The sequence below is a fragment of the Pinus tabuliformis genome, chromosome 1_1 (genome assembly GCF_031772625.1).
Source record: "Pinus tabuliformis cultivar Carrire ecotype Pingquan chromosome 1_1, CPIR1, whole genome shotgun sequence".
NCBI classification, from domain to species: Eukaryota; Viridiplantae; Streptophyta; class Pinopsida; order Pinales; family Pinaceae; genus Pinus; species Pinus tabuliformis.
Genome location: NC_142297.1, coordinates 966,857,620 through 966,876,888, shown reverse-complemented (window position 1 = coordinate 966,876,888; position 19,269 = coordinate 966,857,620). Strand labels below are relative to the sequence as shown.

The window sequence follows — 19,269 nt, the reverse complement described above, 5'->3', positions numbered from 1 at the left end:
GGTCTTCACTGACAGAGTTCCTTTTGTTGAGAAACATTGTGTTATGTAGTTTAATGCTTGATTCCTCCTCCATTAAATTACTTGTGAATATTAACTATATTCTTATTACTATTATGTTCTCTTCATCAAGAAATTATACAAATGTTCAAAGCATAAAGATCACAAGGAGACAAAGAACATCAGAAATTAGGCTCCAAGCCAGGGCAAAACCCCACAATGGGGGAAACCCAACAATCTTATAGAATCAGATATATGAGATATCCAGGACCCATGACCAAGACCAAAACAGCCACAAAGGTTCCAAGTCAAACCCTCCTCCAAGTCCCCTCCAATAAACAAAGTCAATGTCGGTCAACCTTCTCCAAATTTGGTCAAACTTCAGATTTCGGCCCTACAATAAAGGCTGAATTTCAGCCCTACAATACCATAGAAGTAGCCTCAGAAAATTCAAATGTGAGCAGAATTAGGGCCGAAAAATTCAACTCCTTTGACTTGCTTCTCTCTCTTTTAACTTCAGCTCCTTTTCTTCTTCACTAATTGCATAAATAGATAGATGATTATGTGATGAGTGAATGGTTCTCCAAGAGGTCAAGTTGACTCATATATAGTTGTCTAGGAGTGTCGAATAGGTGCCACATAGGCCGACTTGTCCAAGGAGGGCCGACTTGGTATTTGTGTTGACTATTGACTCAAAAATAAAATTCAAATTCTTTTCTTACAAATGTCCAAATGGGACTTGACTGAAATACATTTTTTTTATTCATAATAAATTATTTTTTATTCTTTTGACTCTATAAGCATGAAGAATGTGCTTTGACCAAAAATAAAATAATAATAACAATGATATCATAAAAATTTTAATGATAAAATTACATTATGAAGACCGACACTAGTTACAATTTCAACACTCCCTCTAACTAGGGAGGTATTCATAATGACTCAACAGGATATTCTCAAGTTGAAATATTGATATAAGAAAGGATCTGGATTGATAAGCATCAATGATGATTTACATCATCATAACCAACATTGTCAAAATAACAAGGCCTTGACAAGGATGCTCTATCTCTCCACTAGATCAAAGCGCAATGTTGGGAGGCATAAATTTGGACACTACCACCTCTCAAGGCACATACCCCACCCGGGTGTTCCAAAGGTATGACCTCACAAGATCATTTCCCAATCCAAGGAAAAGTACGTCCTTCGGACCATTCTTTACCAAGTCCATGTATCTAACTTAGGATGTTAATCCTAGTCAACCACAATACATGACCCAAGAATGTACATCCTTGATGCTTATCCAATCCACCATTCTCCCTACTAGTGCTCATGCACTAGGGTTATGGCTATTAGTCCTGGCCATAGTACGTGACACATGGAGAACATGGTGTCCATCCTCACTCCCTCTCGACCAGGGAGGAGATCCTCACCGCCTCTCAACCAAGGAGGAGATATCCACAAGCCTAAGCTTGTCTCAAAAATACCCATGCTTCCTATTAGGAAGGGACTTCATTAATACATCTGCTACTTGTTCGCCACTGGAGATACATTGTAGCTTCATGGCTCCATCCTACACCATGCTTCGAATCTAGTGATACTTGATATTAATGTGTTTCGTCCTCGCATGATAAACCGGGTTCTCTGACAACTTTATGCAACTTTGATTGTCACAACATATTATGGTAGAATCCAAATGTCCTTCAAACAAATTAGCAAGCAATTTACGAAGCCAAACCACTTCACAACTAACTTCACTGGATGCCATATATTCAGCTTCAACAATACTTAATGCAATCAAGTCTTGTTTTTGCTTATCCATGAAACCATAATGGATCCCAAACAAAAACAATCACTAGTAGTACTTTTCCCATCTTCAACACTGCCTGCCCAATCTGAATCAGTGTAACCTAACTGAATCTAACTTCCTGCAACGTATTTAAAACAATAACTATACCAAAGCCTTCGCCAATCTACTTTGTGCAAACGAACTTCAATAGACTTTAAGCACAAGAGACACCTTGTTGGCTTTTCCACATAGGTACTTCCTCTAGGCCCTCTTCTCATCACAGATCAAACCATAAACTTTGCCTTCCTTCTGGCTATGAAATGACTTTGAGGTTTTGTGGCTCCTTATTTATGCTTCTGATTATGGGATTAGGTCATAGAGAGAGGATTTGGACCTCTTTTAGGGGACAAACAAAATATTTCAGTGAATAGTCTTCAAAACCATATTTCTCTTTTGGTTGCTCTTACACCGTAGCTCTGATACCATGTTGATTTTTCATAGGATCTCCTAATCTAATAATTACATCTTATGATTCATATTAATATTCCTTGCATTCACATTTATCCTAAAGAAATTACACACAAGATCTCGACAGTAGAAACAAAATACCAGTAGGATCATAAAGAGAGTGCCAAGCAAGAGGCACAAGAGTTTTACCATAGGAAAACCCAAATGGGGGAAAAACCTAGCAACCCTTTCCTTAGAGAAATTATTCAATTCAAAAGAGATACATCTAATTCTTCCAGTCAAGAATAAAATCAAATTGATCAACAACATAGCCTTGGTCAAACCTGGTCAATCATCCCTTATGTTGATCAAGTCATCAATTTGCCCAACAAACTCCGTTGAATCTGATCTGTCTAAGCCGAAGTTCAGCGTCCTTATGTTTTGAAAAAATCGGTCCTATTGTTGCAGAGAAATTCGGGCCTCTGCCCAGAAACCGTTATCCAAAAAACTCTCAGAAATTCACATGTGAGGTCAAACAATAGAGAGAGAATGCTTGACATATCTTCGTCCTTCTTCATTCTTCTTGTCTTCTTCTTCGTTTGGATTCCCAGAAGATGTCTTTTATCTTGTGTGACCTAAATTGCCCAAGAGGAGGAAGTCGAATGGCATATATATAGTGATTCTGGATGGTTGAATGGGTGTCTCTCTGCTTGGGGCCAACTTGATCTCTTGGAAGGCAGACTTGACTTTGCTTGGAGCCAAAAATTCAAATTTAAAAATTCAAAATTTTCCTTATTGAAAATGACATGAAGAACATGTCTTATATATATTGCAAGGGTTAAAATGACATGAAGAACATGTTTTACATAATTCAAGGGCTAAAGTATTAATTATGAAGACCGAACATAGATTCAAAATTCAACAAATCTCACCAAGAAATCCCCACTCCACAAGTTAGTCATTGTGGGAGATTCAAACAACATTATAAGGCACATAAACCTTGGCACCACCCCCTTAGATCTAAAACTACAATCCATTTACAAAAGAATTGTGTCAAGTCTATCCTTCATCCCAGAATATCAATATGTACATATACTCTGGGATCTCAATTTATCAATGGACTCATTACCCAACCAAGCAATCACTCATCCACCTAAAGCGTTGTGGGTTAACTGTTCCACTCAATTTCATCTCGTCCCTTAGCACTCATGTCATGACTCGTGGAGAACTTTTTGCTAAAAGGACAAAGGAGCAATCACATCAAGGGCTTAACCAACACATAGCTCGACACTCCAACATTATGAACTCATTATGGGCATTGCGGGGAGATCCCTTCCACATCTGGGAACACCATGGGGAAGAACAAAGGGGGCATAGACATAAGATGGCATTCAATTCAGGCATGGGAGATCTAGGATCAATCAAATCGCATGCAAGTTGAACTTCAATTCCTCATCATGAAATTAGTTGGGCCGACCCTTTTCACCTATGTTAGCACCATGGAAAATCTCATTGGTACGCAAGGTTCTATGTGAGAACTTAAGAGTGACAAGAGATGAAGGACCTACTCTATGTCTGATGATAATGTGGTCGATTCAGTATCAACTTCTAGCTTTGACTCTGCATATGGAATAACTAGCCACTCAAATAACAACAACAATGGAAATTTTAATAGAACATTGACACCTAAATCAGAGGCAAAATGATGATATAGTCTCAAAAGTAAATTGGCAAGCTTATAGCATGTGGAAGCCCACCTAGTTTTTCCCTCAATATCTTTAGTCAATTTGATTTGTTCTCCGCCTTCGGTGCTGCCTGATCTGAATTTGGTTGCTTCTCTTGACAACATAGCCTCTCTAGATGTTTTCAATGATATACATATATTGTAACGCCTAATATGCAATCAAAAAGGTGTAAGTTCATGGATGTTTTCCACAGAGAGTTTACCTAGAGACCTCTTTGCTATTTTATATTATGGTCCTAGGTTAGAAAATCTATCAAGCATAATACCTCCTCAAAGCAATTCTAGGAAATGATTATACCACGGATTCTCATATGTAATCACGATGTATTCTTACACAGAGTTTGCTAATATAATTTATTAGTTATTGTTAACAAAATTATATATATATATATATGGACAACGAACAATGTATTATTTTGTTCTCCTTGATTATGTCCATTGCATTAGATAACCAACCATCCGTAGATCACAATTGTATGCATGGAAAAATGTTGTTGCTAAAAACCTTGGGAAGAACTTTGGCTTACCCAAAGACAACTTACACTAGTCACTGGAGTTCATTGTCTAAGAGATGCTTTTTTTCTGTCTAGAATCTTCATCTAAGACTAATCAACACCCAAGGGAAGTACCATTGATTGAGAACTGCACATCAACTATGGAGAGGCAAGTTACAACGCCACCATGTTGTCTAAATATACGAGAGCATTGATTATTGTACATATCTGTTATACACCTAATTTGTTAGGGTTGTGGTGAAGGAATATGAATTGTCACTAGAAGTCCAGGGTACCTCGAAAGAAGAATTCAAAGGTTACAAAACATGTATTTATACGTTTATCTTGTTAATGAAAAACAACTCACGCATATAGTTATCTTCATTTCTAGTCAGCAACCCAACAATGGTATCAAAGCAAGTCTTGCTCAAAATCCCATCAAATTGCCCCTATCAATCCCATCAAATTTGCCCTATCAAATCTACTTATGAGTAGTTGTTCTCCTACACTTTCTATACTTGGTGCCAATTTCCTCTAACACCCATTTCTCTCTCGTCAGGAAACCGTGTGCTCTTCTTTTAGACCTATTCGTGTTATGTATCTGTATAAGTAGTCAGAAACCCTCATGCGCAACACTCACACCATTTTTGTGCCCTAGCTACACGCCCCTTCCACTCTTCCCATGACTCAACGCTCTCCTCTTCTTCATTGTAGAAACCAAAAGTTGTGATCTCCATAGCCTCCGAGCAAAAATTAGTTGGTTTTGTACAACAACTCAATGCAATTGATATTCACTCTTTTAAACTGAATGATGAATGGTCATTGTTGCTTGCCATTGAGTAGGCGAAGTTTTCCCTTTAAGTAAATGTATAGGTGCAAATGATGCTTCCAAGATCGTGTGGATCTCTTCACCTCCATGCCTAGATCGAGTCATTATACTTTTCGTTGCGAGTTCAATCCAAGATACCCTACCCACGATATCAATGAGGGTTCGAATCTCTATTTAAGTGGCATCTTTTACCCTTTTGAGGCCTCTACTTCTTAAGTTAAGTAAAGCACTCTTTTTTCCAATCACAAAAGATCTGTAGCCAAAAAGTGGATTTGGGAAAGATTTCAATGATGGATGCTAAGAGGAGGCTTCTTGCAAATGCACTTCCAGATCCTAACAATCATCATTTTGTGCTACTTCAAAATGTTGTATCCCTATAAAAGGACAAGAATTTGGCTCTCTCTTACGACAACAATCCGTAGTATTCTCATATTGACCACCAAAGTGATTCTAGCTTTATTTTCATACTAATGTCCTGATAAATTGGAGCATAGTATATGGATTATTATCTTTCTATATCTTAGTCTAAGAATGATGGCAACTTCCAAATAGTTTTCTTGAAAGTTAATTTGCATTGTAAACGTAATGTCCCCAAATTTTGGATTACTTGGTGAGATGGTTAGGAGGGTTTTCCAGAGCTTGTGTTAGCCTAGTTATAGGAGCAAAATTACTCCATTGGTGGCCTCGGACGGGGTTTTAGAGGAGTTTTATGGGTCTGAATGGGGTTGCTTACCATATTTCATCATCGAGATCAATTATGCATGGGTTACTCTTGGTTCCATTGCATTCCAATGGTTTATGTAAAAGGATGTTATTTTTACGCATATTTTTATTAATTATGTTTAAGGTGGTGTTTCACGCTGATTACTTGGAGATATACCTTAGTGTAAATTGTAATAGCTCGTTGGAATCGGGGCGAAAAGATCTACAAGGCAAGATGATAAAAAGGGGCTTTGAGTGGTCATTGTGACCACAGAGTTGAATTAAGCATTTTCCGGCATTAAAAGTGACTTTAATTAGTTTATAAAAGCCACTTTATTAAATAAAAAAGGAAAAGTGCTTTTAAATATTTAATTGGAGGGTAAAGGTAAGTTAGTTATAAAAAAAGGGAAATGAGGGGTCTCTCCTCGTTCATTTGTGCATTTGAGTTTTTGGGAGAAAGAGCTCTTGGGGAGAATTTGAAGGAGAAACTTAGGGTTTTGGAACCCTATCCGCCATAGCAGACTTCGGTGTTGAAACTAGACACCCTAATTTGGATTTAAGAGTGAAATCACTCAGATTTCACCACTGAGCTTCAAAGGAGAACAAGATTTTTAAAGGATATTGAGGTATCTTTGTGTTATCAGTTGATTTTATGATCTTATTTGGTATTCTCTATCTTATTCTTTCAGGTTGAAGAAGGCCCACTAGAGCAACGATTTCCCTAGTCATTGAGGAATCTATTTGCTGGAGGAAAGGGTGCAAAAAGGGACTGAGCTACACCCCATACTGTTACTAGTTCCATGGGTCGAATTTCTGAAGGATGGTGGAGAAGATTTGAAGGGTGAGCTGAACCGTGTTCCCCTTATAATTGCTGGACATTTCCACACTGCTAACACGAGTTTCCCTGAAGGAAAAGGAGAAAAATCTGGTTGCTGGTCAAGTTATCATCATTTTGGGTCGAGTTTCCTTGTTGAAAGAAGGCCGTGCCATCACTCATTCACCTTGGACAAGTTCTGTGGTAGTGGAGTTTGAGTGTCGACTCAGAGGACGAGATTCTGGTTACACTTGCTGTGTGGGCATGTATATAAATCAAAGGCTGAGTTATGAGTTGAATGCTACTAGATCTGCACCCAGGGAGACCAATTCCTTGCCCCTGTGTTAATTACGAGTATTGGAAGAGACACAAAGGAAGCAGATTCCTCCCTGTGCATATTCAAGCTGCTGTAAACTTGCTCTAGAGAGCGTGCCATTTCAAGACCAAGTCTTGGTGATATTGCTGGTGTATAAAGGCTGCATTTATAAAAAGAAGCATTGAAAAACTGAGCTAATAGACCAGGTTCCAATTTTCTATTTTCCTTGCATCTTTGTCTGCTATTAAATAATAACAGAATGTGTATCTCCCAGAACTTGTTTTCTGTAGTGTTGTGTGGTCATTGTGGCAAAAATTATACGTATATCAGCTGTATGCAAATTTCTGGTTATTAAGATATCATATTGAATTCCTTGGAGGTTTCACTTGGGTGCATTTTATTCACTGTGTATTTATTGAGGTGGCAATTGTTAGATAACATCTACAGCAGTGTCTAGCTGTTCTACAAAAGACACCGCTGAAATCTCTAGTACAAACTCAGAAATTTATTGAACTTTTTGAATATTTTCCGGAAAGGAATATTACAGTAAACAGGTGCATTTTTGGTAGAAGTTGACACCCTCGTTGAGTTGGCCTCATGAAGGATCATAGTTTTTTACGTTCATCCATGTGAGCAATGACGAAAGATATTCATCTTCTCACCTTGTATCTAATAGGCAAGGATTGATATAAGTGATTGACGGTGAGGCTTCTAGTTTCGAAGCCCTATCAATCAAGCATGTACAAGAGAGCCCTAACGACATCTAGAACTAGGGCCTCAAGCTTGGACCAAAATCAGAGTCGTAGCTAGAATCAAAGCCATGAGCGTGATTCAATTTGCGTTCATCTTCAAATCACCATTTGTAAGCACTTCCAATCCATAGAAGACATCAACTTCTAGCCAAATTTGGAAATGTTCTAGAAATTGTTGAGCATTACAGCCAAGTACCAGAGTTGGTCGTCAGCCTTAAACCACCATTTAGTAGAAAACTTTGGCTTCTACTAGCCATGGCATTTGTGGTCATGCCAAAACCACCAGATTTAGAGAGCACTTCAGCCATTAGCAATTGTCCTCAACTCCCTACTTGGACTCACAAAGACCCCTTCGGATTAAGGGGGAATTGTTAGACACCTAATCCGTTAATGTTAAGGTGAAGGAGTATGAATTGTCATTGAGAGTCCAAGGCATATTGGAAGAATAATCCAAAGGTCACAAAACATGTATTTATATGTCTATGTTATTAATGGAATGCACCTCACACTTATAGGTTTGCAGCCTAACAATGTCAAATATATGAATTTTTCCATCTCCGCATCCAATAGTTGCTTTTATGTCTACATAACATAAACAGTGTGCATGTCAAATAGGTCCACCACATTGACGAAGCATATGACTATTTCCATGACACTTCCTAATGCAAATGTCTCCTCCAACAAGCCCTACAATCTGGCTCTCGTCAAGTCCAAGTCAACATAATGAACCTTATTTGGAGTTCAATATTCCTCCAAACAATAAAAGCTCTTTGAAGACCAAATCTATGCTGTGACTTCTGTCTAATCCAATCCCCCTCATTATTGTGGAGAGAAATAATTTTTTCAGAGTTATGGCCCTCTCAGCTATTTTATTGCTTAGAGATGAGGTTCTCTTAAAGCTGGAGAAAAGAAAATGAGCCAGCCTTATCTGAAGTGCAAACTCTTCACATGCAGTTTTATCAGATTGGGGAAAGGAAATTTTGTTATCTAGGTCAGTGCCCAAAGCTCAAGACTATAGGTACCCCTGATGGAAGGTACTTTAGGAGAAAAGATAATCATAGTTGAGTCTGTTCCAATCAGAAAACGATATAATCATAGCATCATGCAATGAATCATCAACATATCCAGAATAAATAGTAACTTTAGCATCCGTGTCATAAATGGAAATTATAAAAAACAACTCGGCTTTTAGAAATGTCATCCAACACTTGTTGAGAAGTTTTGGAGGTGGAATATTATTTCCGACTCCAAGGTACATGAGCAGTAAACAAAGAGAAAGATGAAATTCGTCTTACTAACTCATTCAAAATGGAGTTAAGTCAACTAATTTCAATGGTTTGGAATCCATACTCATTCATAAAGAATTAAATTAAAATAAACTATTAATATATATAATAAATTAAATCATCAACATATCCAGAATAAATAGTAACTTTACCATCCTTGTCAGAAATGGAAAATATCAAAAACAACTCAGCTTATTTATAAAAATATTAAATACACTAGTAGCCATAAATGGCCATTGAAACATTAAAAGTGCAACAATGAGTGAGCTAAAGTTGTGCTAAGGTATCTCTGTAAGAACTGAAAAGAAATAGAAGAGTACAAGGAGAATCTTGAGATAGGTAACATCAAACCCTGCTTAGCCCACAAGAACATAATATGATGTGTGGAATTGAAAAGGGAACTTATAGGTCAGTTACCGCAGTATCATGAATTCAAGTCATCCAAGGAGTATCAAGCTTCTGCTAGCATATGAAGGGGTAATCCACAAAGAGGGAATAGGCATCTCCAACAGCTCTTCAGTTCAGTTATTTTTTGAATTCCAATTGTTGTCACAGCGACCAATTTGATGTCTATTGTGGTTTACTAAATCTAAAATGTCACAGAATGGATGCAACTTGTGCATATTCTAAACTAACTAAAAAAGCCGATGGGGTTTCCTCAATAAAGTTTAAGGATTAAAAAACTACAAGTTCTTACAGAATGTTATTTATGCTCATTACATGTGTTTTTGATTGGTTGTATGACAAATAATATTAACTTTTCCAAAATTCTTCAACCTAATAAAAAAGTTTGCACCATATAGTATTATAGTACAATAACAAATTACAGAAAAAGACCAGAATTGTCACTAAAGCGAAAAAGGAACAATAGTGTCCACCTGTCACCACGAGCATAACCATCTTTATGTAAGGAGCTATCACCGATAGTTCCTGCAGTGCAGTCATCTTTCGATAATGCAACTAAAGCTGCATGTGCACAAGCTGCAGCAACACGTGGTCCTATTGCAGAAGCTAGGAAGGCAACCTAAAGAAAGTTTGTTATTAGAATACGAAATTTTTTCTCCAATAAAGCAAACTTAATAAGGCATTTCCTCCATTCAGTTTACAATGAGAAGCAACCAAAAATCATCAAGTCTACTAATACATGGACAATGTGTTCTCAAACAATTTTAAAAGCTTAAAATCATTGAGAAGTTTTTCCACTATCACATCATACAATTGCTAGATTTATTTCTAAAATTACATTATAAATGAGAGGCATATAATTTGCTATCCACACAAAAATATATGACTTGATTAAGCTTGTGACCACTGAAAGGGTTAAAAAAGTCATAGTTAGTAGTTACTATGACTTGGTACCATCCAAAAGTTAATGTACACGTAACATACCAGGGACATGACTGGATTACTGGAATTTGCAAAAGCAATTCTGTTTTCTGATTCAAGTTCTGCAGGGCAGGAACCTGAAAAGGGTTGAAAGACAACAGCTTACATCCACTAATGCATCTAAAACATGCTTGCCATCCTATTCTAAATTCAAACTCGATATCATATCATGAATGCAACCAAAAGAAATTCAAGATACCTGTAGAATTTCCATTGGATTTCACATCTAAAGATGATGCTTTTCCAGTTTCAATAGCTTCATATGAAGCGTGAGACTTTAAGCCAGTGTCAGGGATATCAATGTTGTCAAGTAAACCATCCTCCATTGGTAGGCGAATAAAATGTAGTATGCATTGGGCTTTTGACTTAGTTCCTACGTGCTCTGCGATTTCATTCCAATTATCATTATACATTTCCAATGCTTCAAGAAGTAGCAGTGTCTCTTGATCGGTCCAGTTATTGCCATCAAGATCCCCTGCATCTTTTGTACCATCCATCCGAACAAAATCAACTGTTGCCATTCCAATCACAGGCTTCCCATCACTGAAACAATCTGAACATAATATTACATCTGTCTGCCAAAACAGGAATATTCAAAACAGATACTGTCAAGGCTTATCCATAGAAAATTGTTGAACCAAAAATTCCAGTGTTCAAAGATAGCTGTAATTGCAAGCTTTGTACACATCTAGTATGATAAAAGAGACAGGCACACCTAAAAAGTTTGCAATCTCTAGAACTGTATGCCTATGACAAACTATGTTCTGCAGTGACAGAGGAATATTCAACAATGATAGACATTGTAATCAATTTCACAGGTATGATAAGAATAAGTTGCTTTATATCAAACCTCTTTCTGAGACTGATAAAAAATTTCAGAACAGTATTTTGAGCAGGAAGTACATCGATGTTCTAAAAGACGCTCCTGAATTCGACGATCCAAATCAGCAATAACCCCAGTAGAGCACCCAGATGAGACAGAGACATCAGCTGGCCTGAACTTAGAACGAGGCGCATCAAAACGAATCAAACTCTGGATACTCCTCAACGAGCCAGGTGAAATTTGTACCTCCCCATTTGTGTTCTCCTGTAAAATCTCTTTAGCTTCTGCACATGAAGTTCCATTATTCCTTGGATCATTTGTTGCACTGTAGTTTATGATGCCCCAATGATCTAGAAACTCAAAAATCCTAGACAAATATTTTGTGTCTAAATTAGCCAGTCCCTGAATATCAGTTAATGACAGAGCCCTTTCCGGATTTTCCAAATACTTCCTAACAATAGTGTTTCTGAGTTCCATGTATACTTTCGGCGTCCGCTCACTAGACTTCCCACTAAAATACTCTGGAACTAGTTGTCGCTCCATTCTATGCACAGTGTTAAGTGAAAACCAGTCTGCAACACAGACAAGTAATCTTGAACAATATGAAAGCACAATGAGTTTTGTATTGTAATTCAAAAGACGCATTATAAGGCTAGATTTCCAGAATCCAAATCCAGTTTGTTAAACTACTAACCAACTGGTTTATACTATATAGCATGCCTCTATGCGCCTACTAGATATTTTATGTTCAAAACCACCAACTCAACCAATTCAACTTTTAAGCAACCTTGCAAGAACAATAGAAGAAGAAGGCCTACGAAAACAATAAAAGCAGAAGGTAGCAAGATTGAAGGGGATAAAAAACAGTGAAAGATGTCCATTAGGCACTGGCTTAAAGGTTGAAACAGGGTGTAGCAATGCCAAAAAACCCTAGTGGGCATAAAGCCCTGGAAATTAAGTAATGAGCAAAGTTTGACAGTGATATGTAGCATTCATATAAAAAACAGTGAAATGGTTTAGTGTTTCTCAATAATGGTTTCCCAGGGTCATTCGCAATGGTCGGCAAATACTATAAACTATTAAACAGTAATGCATGCTTCATCTTCCCTACATCAAATTTGAACACAATGTGTTTATCACAATGGGCTTCTGGCTTCCTCTGCTGATTGGCAGCCAGATGCCTCGAACTAGAAATTTATGCTTACAATATACTCATCTACTGTATTATTGTTGCCATATGACATATACAGACTTTTTATTGGCATTCCATACTGGCATGTTCAAATTTTCTGCAAATGACCCTACATGTCACATTACGCTTGGCCCTTGGGGCTCTGGAGTATGGGATAAAAGGAAGTAAAGATACCTCGAGCTAAAGCATCACAATCAATTTATTGCATGTGTTGTAACCACTTTTTCCAGCCATAGTTGCTTCCAGAGAAGTAAACTGTGTTCTATGGGCAAGTGGGGGTGTGGGTGATCCATCAACTCTACGTGTTTGTGAATGTACCCATGTGTGTAGCGCTGCAGTGAAAGTAGAAAGTGCATTGAATGCATTAAACATGGGTAATAGAGGAAACATAACAAAACCCAAGTCTGATATGCAGCGTGATATTGTGAAGCTCAGGGAACTTGGGAAGCAATAGCATATCTCTAGTTCACACAAATGGCCAATAAATCAACCATTTGAAGTTGAGATAATCAAGCTCAAGCATTGCAACCTTGAGGTGCATATCCAAGCCCCAGTGTATCAAAAAACGACTGTATAGTATGGGAACCAGACAGCCCAAACTGGTTCACCCCTCCCAAACCCTTAATTTGTGTTATATAATGACAACCCCAAACTATTTGCATATTTATTGCCTAATGGTGTATGTGTGCGTGTGCGTAATGGATGTATATCTCTCTGTCTGTGTGTAAAGATGTTCATCAGTCATTTCTGGTCCAGTCCCAATCTGACCCTCAGCCCACTGTGGTCCCTGTTCTGGTCTTTAATACTTTGTATCAAACACAAGTTTAGATGTGTCTGCTAGTTTTTGAGTAGTATTCTTCCAATTTTGCAAGGAAGCAGAAGGCACTGCTAAATAAGCATCATTCCAAGATTTTTCAAAAGAAACGTGGAAGAAATTAAAAAATAGCTCTGTTGATGTGATCAGCTTTCATATATTTCTGTTTTACAATTATCTGTCCTTTCATAAAGCACGTTAATTTTTCACTATCCACTTTTTGCAATTTTTGTACCAAGTGAGAAGTATTCTACAGCCCAGTTGGAATGGGGGAGGAGGGTCATGTAATGTCCTCTTCAAATTAATTTCCCAAGGGAGGACATAGTAGCCTATTTAACCCCGTAGGATATAGTCTTTTAAAAAGGAGGAAATTATTATTTAATGTTACTTAAGTAACATTAGATAATGAAAGTTAAATTAGGGGAAAATGGAGGGAAACTTACAATACAAGTTGATGTTGGGGCACATGGAGGGAAACTTGCAAGTCACTCAAATTTGAATTTAGAAGGGAAAAAGCCATAGAATCTATAAAGGAAGGCAGGAGAGTCATTATGATCATCATGGATTGTTATTCTTTCTGATTTTGAGCTAAGGCTCTTGGAGGGTTTTAAGACCCATTTTTTTCGCTAATTGGTTTCGGTGGTGAAAGATTCCCCCCTAGCCAATTCTCCTATCTTTCTGGCTACAGGACAAAATTATGACTGATCATAATTTTCTGGGACGGCAAAAAGGGTTGGGACTTATCTATCTGTGGCAGTGTATTACTTTTCTGGTCAGCGAAGTCTTCCTGAGGCTGCGGACTGATTTTCTAGGGCAAAGAAGGTCCTCCTAGAGACAGCGGACCGATTTTCTGTGGCAGCGAAGGTTTTCTGAGGCAGTGAGGGCTGGGATCAACCACTCTGAGGCAGCGAATCATCTTGTCTGAGACAGCAAGGCTGGGATCAATCCCTCTGCGTCAGCGAACCTACTTCCTAAGGCAAACAAGGTCTGGAACCTGGTTCTGAGGCAATGAAGACTGGAAGAGGGGAACGAAGACTGGAAGAGGGGCAGTGGCTGGTTGTCTGTGGTGGAAAAGGGTAGCAGACTGCCAGAAGTTGAATGCTATCCTATAGCGAGCTGATTTAAGGTCAGATTCAAGGCAGCAAGTGACCAAGGGGTTCTGCTCAGGGATCTGATGCTGCAGCTGGTTGACAGCAAGGGGCTAAGGGAGAAATCAAGGTCAAAATAATAGTCTAGGATAGCAGCAAGGTCTGCTGGTGTGATAGCAACCGTTGTGAGTCTAGAAAGTACATTGTGTTATTGGAAAAATTGTGGTCTGCTGGTGTGATAGCAACAGTTGTGAGTCTAGAAAGTACATTGTGTTATTGGAAAAATTGTGGATTTGCAGGTCCGCTAAGTACTTGTTGAATTGGCCTTTACTTATAATGTTGCTGGTGAAATCAACTGTTTACACTATTTGTGCATTCAATAATCATCATTGTTTTAAAGATTGAAGAAGTATTGTAATACTGCTATAAAATACAATTCTGTCATGTCTTCATTGAAACCCTAAACCAGAATTTCCCCCTAAGGGTAATTTTTCCAAGAGGGATATTACAGTGGAATCAGAGTTGTGCATCCTGCCAGCCTGTGAGCATATGATTTCCAGATGCTCGCGGAGGATAGGGAAAACAATCCAGGCAGCAAAAAGAAGGGGACCAACAATTCGGTCATGGCAGACAGGGAAGAGCAACCACCAGAGATTAAACCCTTTGACATCTTGGGGGAGCTAGCAAAGAGGGCAGCAGCAGATGGCTCAGTAGATGGCGCAAGGGCAGCAGCAAATGGCTCAACAGATGGCGCAAGGGCAGTAGCAAATGGCCCAATTTCTTACCCAGATTTTGGCTTTTTGAGTAATGTGGGTAATAATACTGCTAATGGATCTAATGGGGGCAGCAGGAATCTGGCAGAAGGAAGTAACAACCATAATCCTAGTACTTTTAACATCTCTGCACAAACTAACACGGGCAACTAGACCTCTACTACCCCATTTTCTAGATGGTCGAGGAGCAATAAACCAGTGTTGCGAACATCGCGACATAGATAAAATCGGCGAGGGTCCAAAATCAAAAAATCGTAAAAATGGGGAAAAACGGTAAAAAACGGCAAATACAAAGAAAAAAAATTCAATTTTTTTTAATATCTAAAGCATCCACAATATAAAATAAATGCTCGACACATAAATATGAAAAGAGAACTAAGATATAAAATTGTAATATGTCTAGTGCTACATCACACATAACAGTGAATCATGCCCTGAACAATGAGTCCTGAGTCTTGACTCAGCCTCAAAATATCAACAAAAATATAATAATGTATCTCATATCATGAGTCATAATATCATAAACAATGAAATGAACCAAGTAATTAATAATATTGATTTCCTCTGCCTCTCTTGCGAGAAAATAACAGCTTTCCCTCTAGATGAAGAAGGCCCTGGGTTGGCAATGGACTTTGTTGTGCTCTAGAAATTGAAGAACTAGGAACTATAGGAGGTAGACCACGTCCTCTACTGGTGACCATGGTAGGCGGTGTCACCTCCTCCTATTGCTCCTCCTCTACATCTGCTACCCCCTCCACTACCTCCTCCTCTAACCAACCAGGGGCCGACTCCATGATAGGCCTCTTGGCCTCAATCCTCCATGCAGCAATGGTGTCAATCCCATCCAATTAGATGGCCTCCACATCAGGTGTCCTCTCAAGTTGCCTCACCCACAATCAGAGATTGTAGTAGACATAGGCCATGTCATTAAGGCATTAGGACTCCAACCTGTACAAGGGTAATAAAATAATAAATTATATTGTTTATTATTTAATGAATTCAAAAAATTAATTGGAAAAATTTTATTATTTAACCTGTTACGCTTCTTGGTGTGTATTTTTTCAAATACACTCCAGTTGCGCTTGTATCCAGAGGAGCTACATGTTTGGTTGAGCACTCGAATGGCAAGCCTTTGGAGATTGGGTACTCTGCCACCGTAGCTTCTCCACCATGCATCTACAACAAATAAGATAAACATAAGAAAAAAATTGAAATTTGAAAGTTGAAACAGAGTATGAAGAGACAATGTACTTTGAAACAAACTAAAGCTTACCTGTCATTTTAGTCTTCCTATCCACAATAGCCATGCCAAAGCTAAATGTGCCACTTGCCATCTTGTATATCTCCATTTCTTTGGAGATTTCTACACGTTATGTTGGAGGGCACCATCTTTTGAACACAAGTGAATAATCCATCCATGAGCTCAGCATCAAATAAGAAACCACAGGAGTAAGAAAATGTGGTGTTCAAGTATATCCCTACAGCATGAATGGAACGATGGAGTGTATTGTTTCATCGCTTATCAATCACTTCCCATATCAATTGTTTCTCAAACCCCTTATCCTCCTTATCATCATGATAGTTGTGAAGGAATTTTTTGGCTCTATCCATGGCCTCATACAAGTCGCCCATTGCGGGTTTGTCTTCATCAACTAAAAAAAAAACTTTACCAAATGTTCAATAATGCTACACACCTCCTGCACTCCCGCCCAGAAGCTTTCCTAGCATGAAGCTAACCTGCATATGGCCTCTCCCTCTGGTTTGCGGCTATATGACAAAGCACGCCACTCCTATGAAACAAACATTCCCTTCACATCCCACATAGGATTCAAGCGGGATTGAAGAGATATGAAGCTAATGGCAAACCATGTAATGGCGGGGCACCCCAACTCTTTGTAGTTGTTGAATTTTTTCATCAAATGAAGCACATATGCAAATTATATATAAATTTTGTAATGTTTTTTTATGATTCAACAATATCCTTCACAAAAGGAATTTCTCTTATGTCCTCCAACATCAAGTCAATGCAGTGTGCATCACAAGGTGTCCAAAATAAGTTAGGATGCCTCTCCATAAGCATCGTGCAAGCAGCAACAGAATTTGCAGCATTATCCATTATGACTTGGACAACATGTTGTAGACCCACCTCCCGAATGAACATGTCCAACAAATCACATAATAGTCGTGCATTTTTTATATGTGCAAATGCATCAACAAATTTCATAAACATTTTCCCCTTAGAACAATTAACCAAGAAGTTAATAGAGATTCTACCCTTTTGATCGGTCCAACCATCTGACATCACAGTGCATCATGTGTGTGCCCATGAGCCTTAAACTCCTCCAATCTCTTAGTGCATTCGCCCTTTTCTCTCTAAAAATACACCCTCTAAAGTCATCATAGGAAGGGTACCTCGGGCCAACAATAGCAATAGCATCAATCACGGGCTGGAAAAATGGATTGTTCCTGGCAATGTTGAAAGGAACATTACTCCAAAGAAGACACCTGCCCAACACCTTGTCAGCTTCTTCCTTCTCTTTTTTAAGAGCTGAAGTGATAGATGGTTGTGCACCAGTTGTGGTTCTAAAAACAAAAAATGATGAGGCCGTTGTGCGGTTGACTACAAGTGTTGATATTGAAGAAGAACCAGTACCACTCACGGACACCTTCCAATTCCACCACTCTACCCCCTGCCATTTGACTCTTCAAAGTTGCCTTGGTCACTTTGGTTGTCTCTATTTCTTCCAATGATTTGAGGGCTCTACAGATGGTTTCTGGATTTATATTTGTGCAAGGCCCTACTTAATGTCCAAGAATTTATGCAAGGTGGAACTTCAATCTGTATATCCGCCCTGTCATATGATGCCCACATAACTTGCAACTCAAATTTGATCTGTTAAACCATCCATCGGGTTCACCAAATTCTCACAGAGGATCCAATTTCTTTAGCATGTTTTTTTAACTTTGTTGAACTCTTGAGTTAGATTGAAGTTTGGACCTCAGCCATAAGAGAAATTGCAAGTTCAACAAACGAAATTAAAATTTACATACAACATTTTGAATTTTTGACCCCCAAAAAAGCCCTCAACTCAATGCAACAATAATGGCAAAAAAACACATTCAAACCCAAGCAAAAACATGGAAAAAAACTAGGGCACAAGAAGAATTTAAACAAATAAAACTAACAAACAAGATTTTGCATTTTTGACAAAAGAAACCCTCGCCACTAAATGCAACAAAAATGACAAAAAAACACATTCAAATCCAAGCAAGTCATGGAAAATATATGGGCGACAGAAACCAAAACAAAAAAATAGGACCAAATTTGATGCACATACCTGAAAAACACGCCCTGCTGAAGAAACTTGGTCCAAACTCGAATTTTTTTTGCTTGGGATGCTAAATTCCTTCACTTTTCTCCTCTATTGCTCTTATAGATGAGTTCTCCTCCTCCTTAGCTCTCACTCTTTCACTTTGATTGCAAAATGAGACAAAAAAAAACCTTTTAAAAACTCGTCGTTTCCACAGTCCACGATTTTTTGACATTGGATCGCAATTTTTTATTTTTTCAAGTTGAAAAAAACATCGATTTAATCAGGTAGTTAAATCGGCCTTGCGAAAAAATCATGATTTTCACAACCCAAGGACCTACAGAACAGAATGGCGATTTTTCAAAATATTTCTAGGAGTATGCATCACTCTGAGGGGATGTTCGAGCAGTTATGACCTTTACGAAATTTAATAACATTTAAGTACATGAATAGGCCCAGGGATCATAATAGGGGCATACAGCAAAACTATGATCTATTGTGCAAGGTTGGGAAATTGTCCATCTCCTCCTTTGATGGGTCACCCAAATACTCGGTATGGTCTTGGGACCAAAAGTTAGACACTTACTTCCAACTTAACCCAAAGTTGCAAGCAAAGGCTATCAAATTCACCACCTTGCATTTGGAAGGAGAAGCTCATGAATGGTGGTACCACGGATTGGTCACCTTCGGACATTCCAACATTACTTCTTAT

General features: G+C 38.4%; 1 protein-coding gene across 3 annotated transcripts in view; it reads right to left on the bottom strand.

Moving 5' to 3' along the window:
• SWI3C (SWITCH/sucrose nonfermenting 3C) overlaps positions 1–19,269 on the bottom strand; it is a 157,501-nt gene that overhangs the window by 124,020 nt on the left and 14,212 nt on the right. For 2 of the 3 annotated variants that reach the window (XM_089393066.1, XM_089393067.1), the window contains exons 3-6: positions 11,407–11,951; positions 10,756–11,131; positions 10,560–10,633; positions 10,049–10,194 (exon numbers count right to left, since the gene is read on the bottom strand). In XM_089393066.1, the coding sequence (XP_089249192.1) occupies positions 10,049–10,194; positions 10,560–10,633; positions 10,756–11,131; positions 11,407–11,951 (1,141 nt within the window). The remainder of the gene's footprint in view (positions 1–10,048; positions 10,195–10,559; positions 10,634–10,755; positions 11,132–11,406; positions 11,952–19,269) is intronic. The other variant, XM_089393069.1, reaches the window with a different exon arrangement.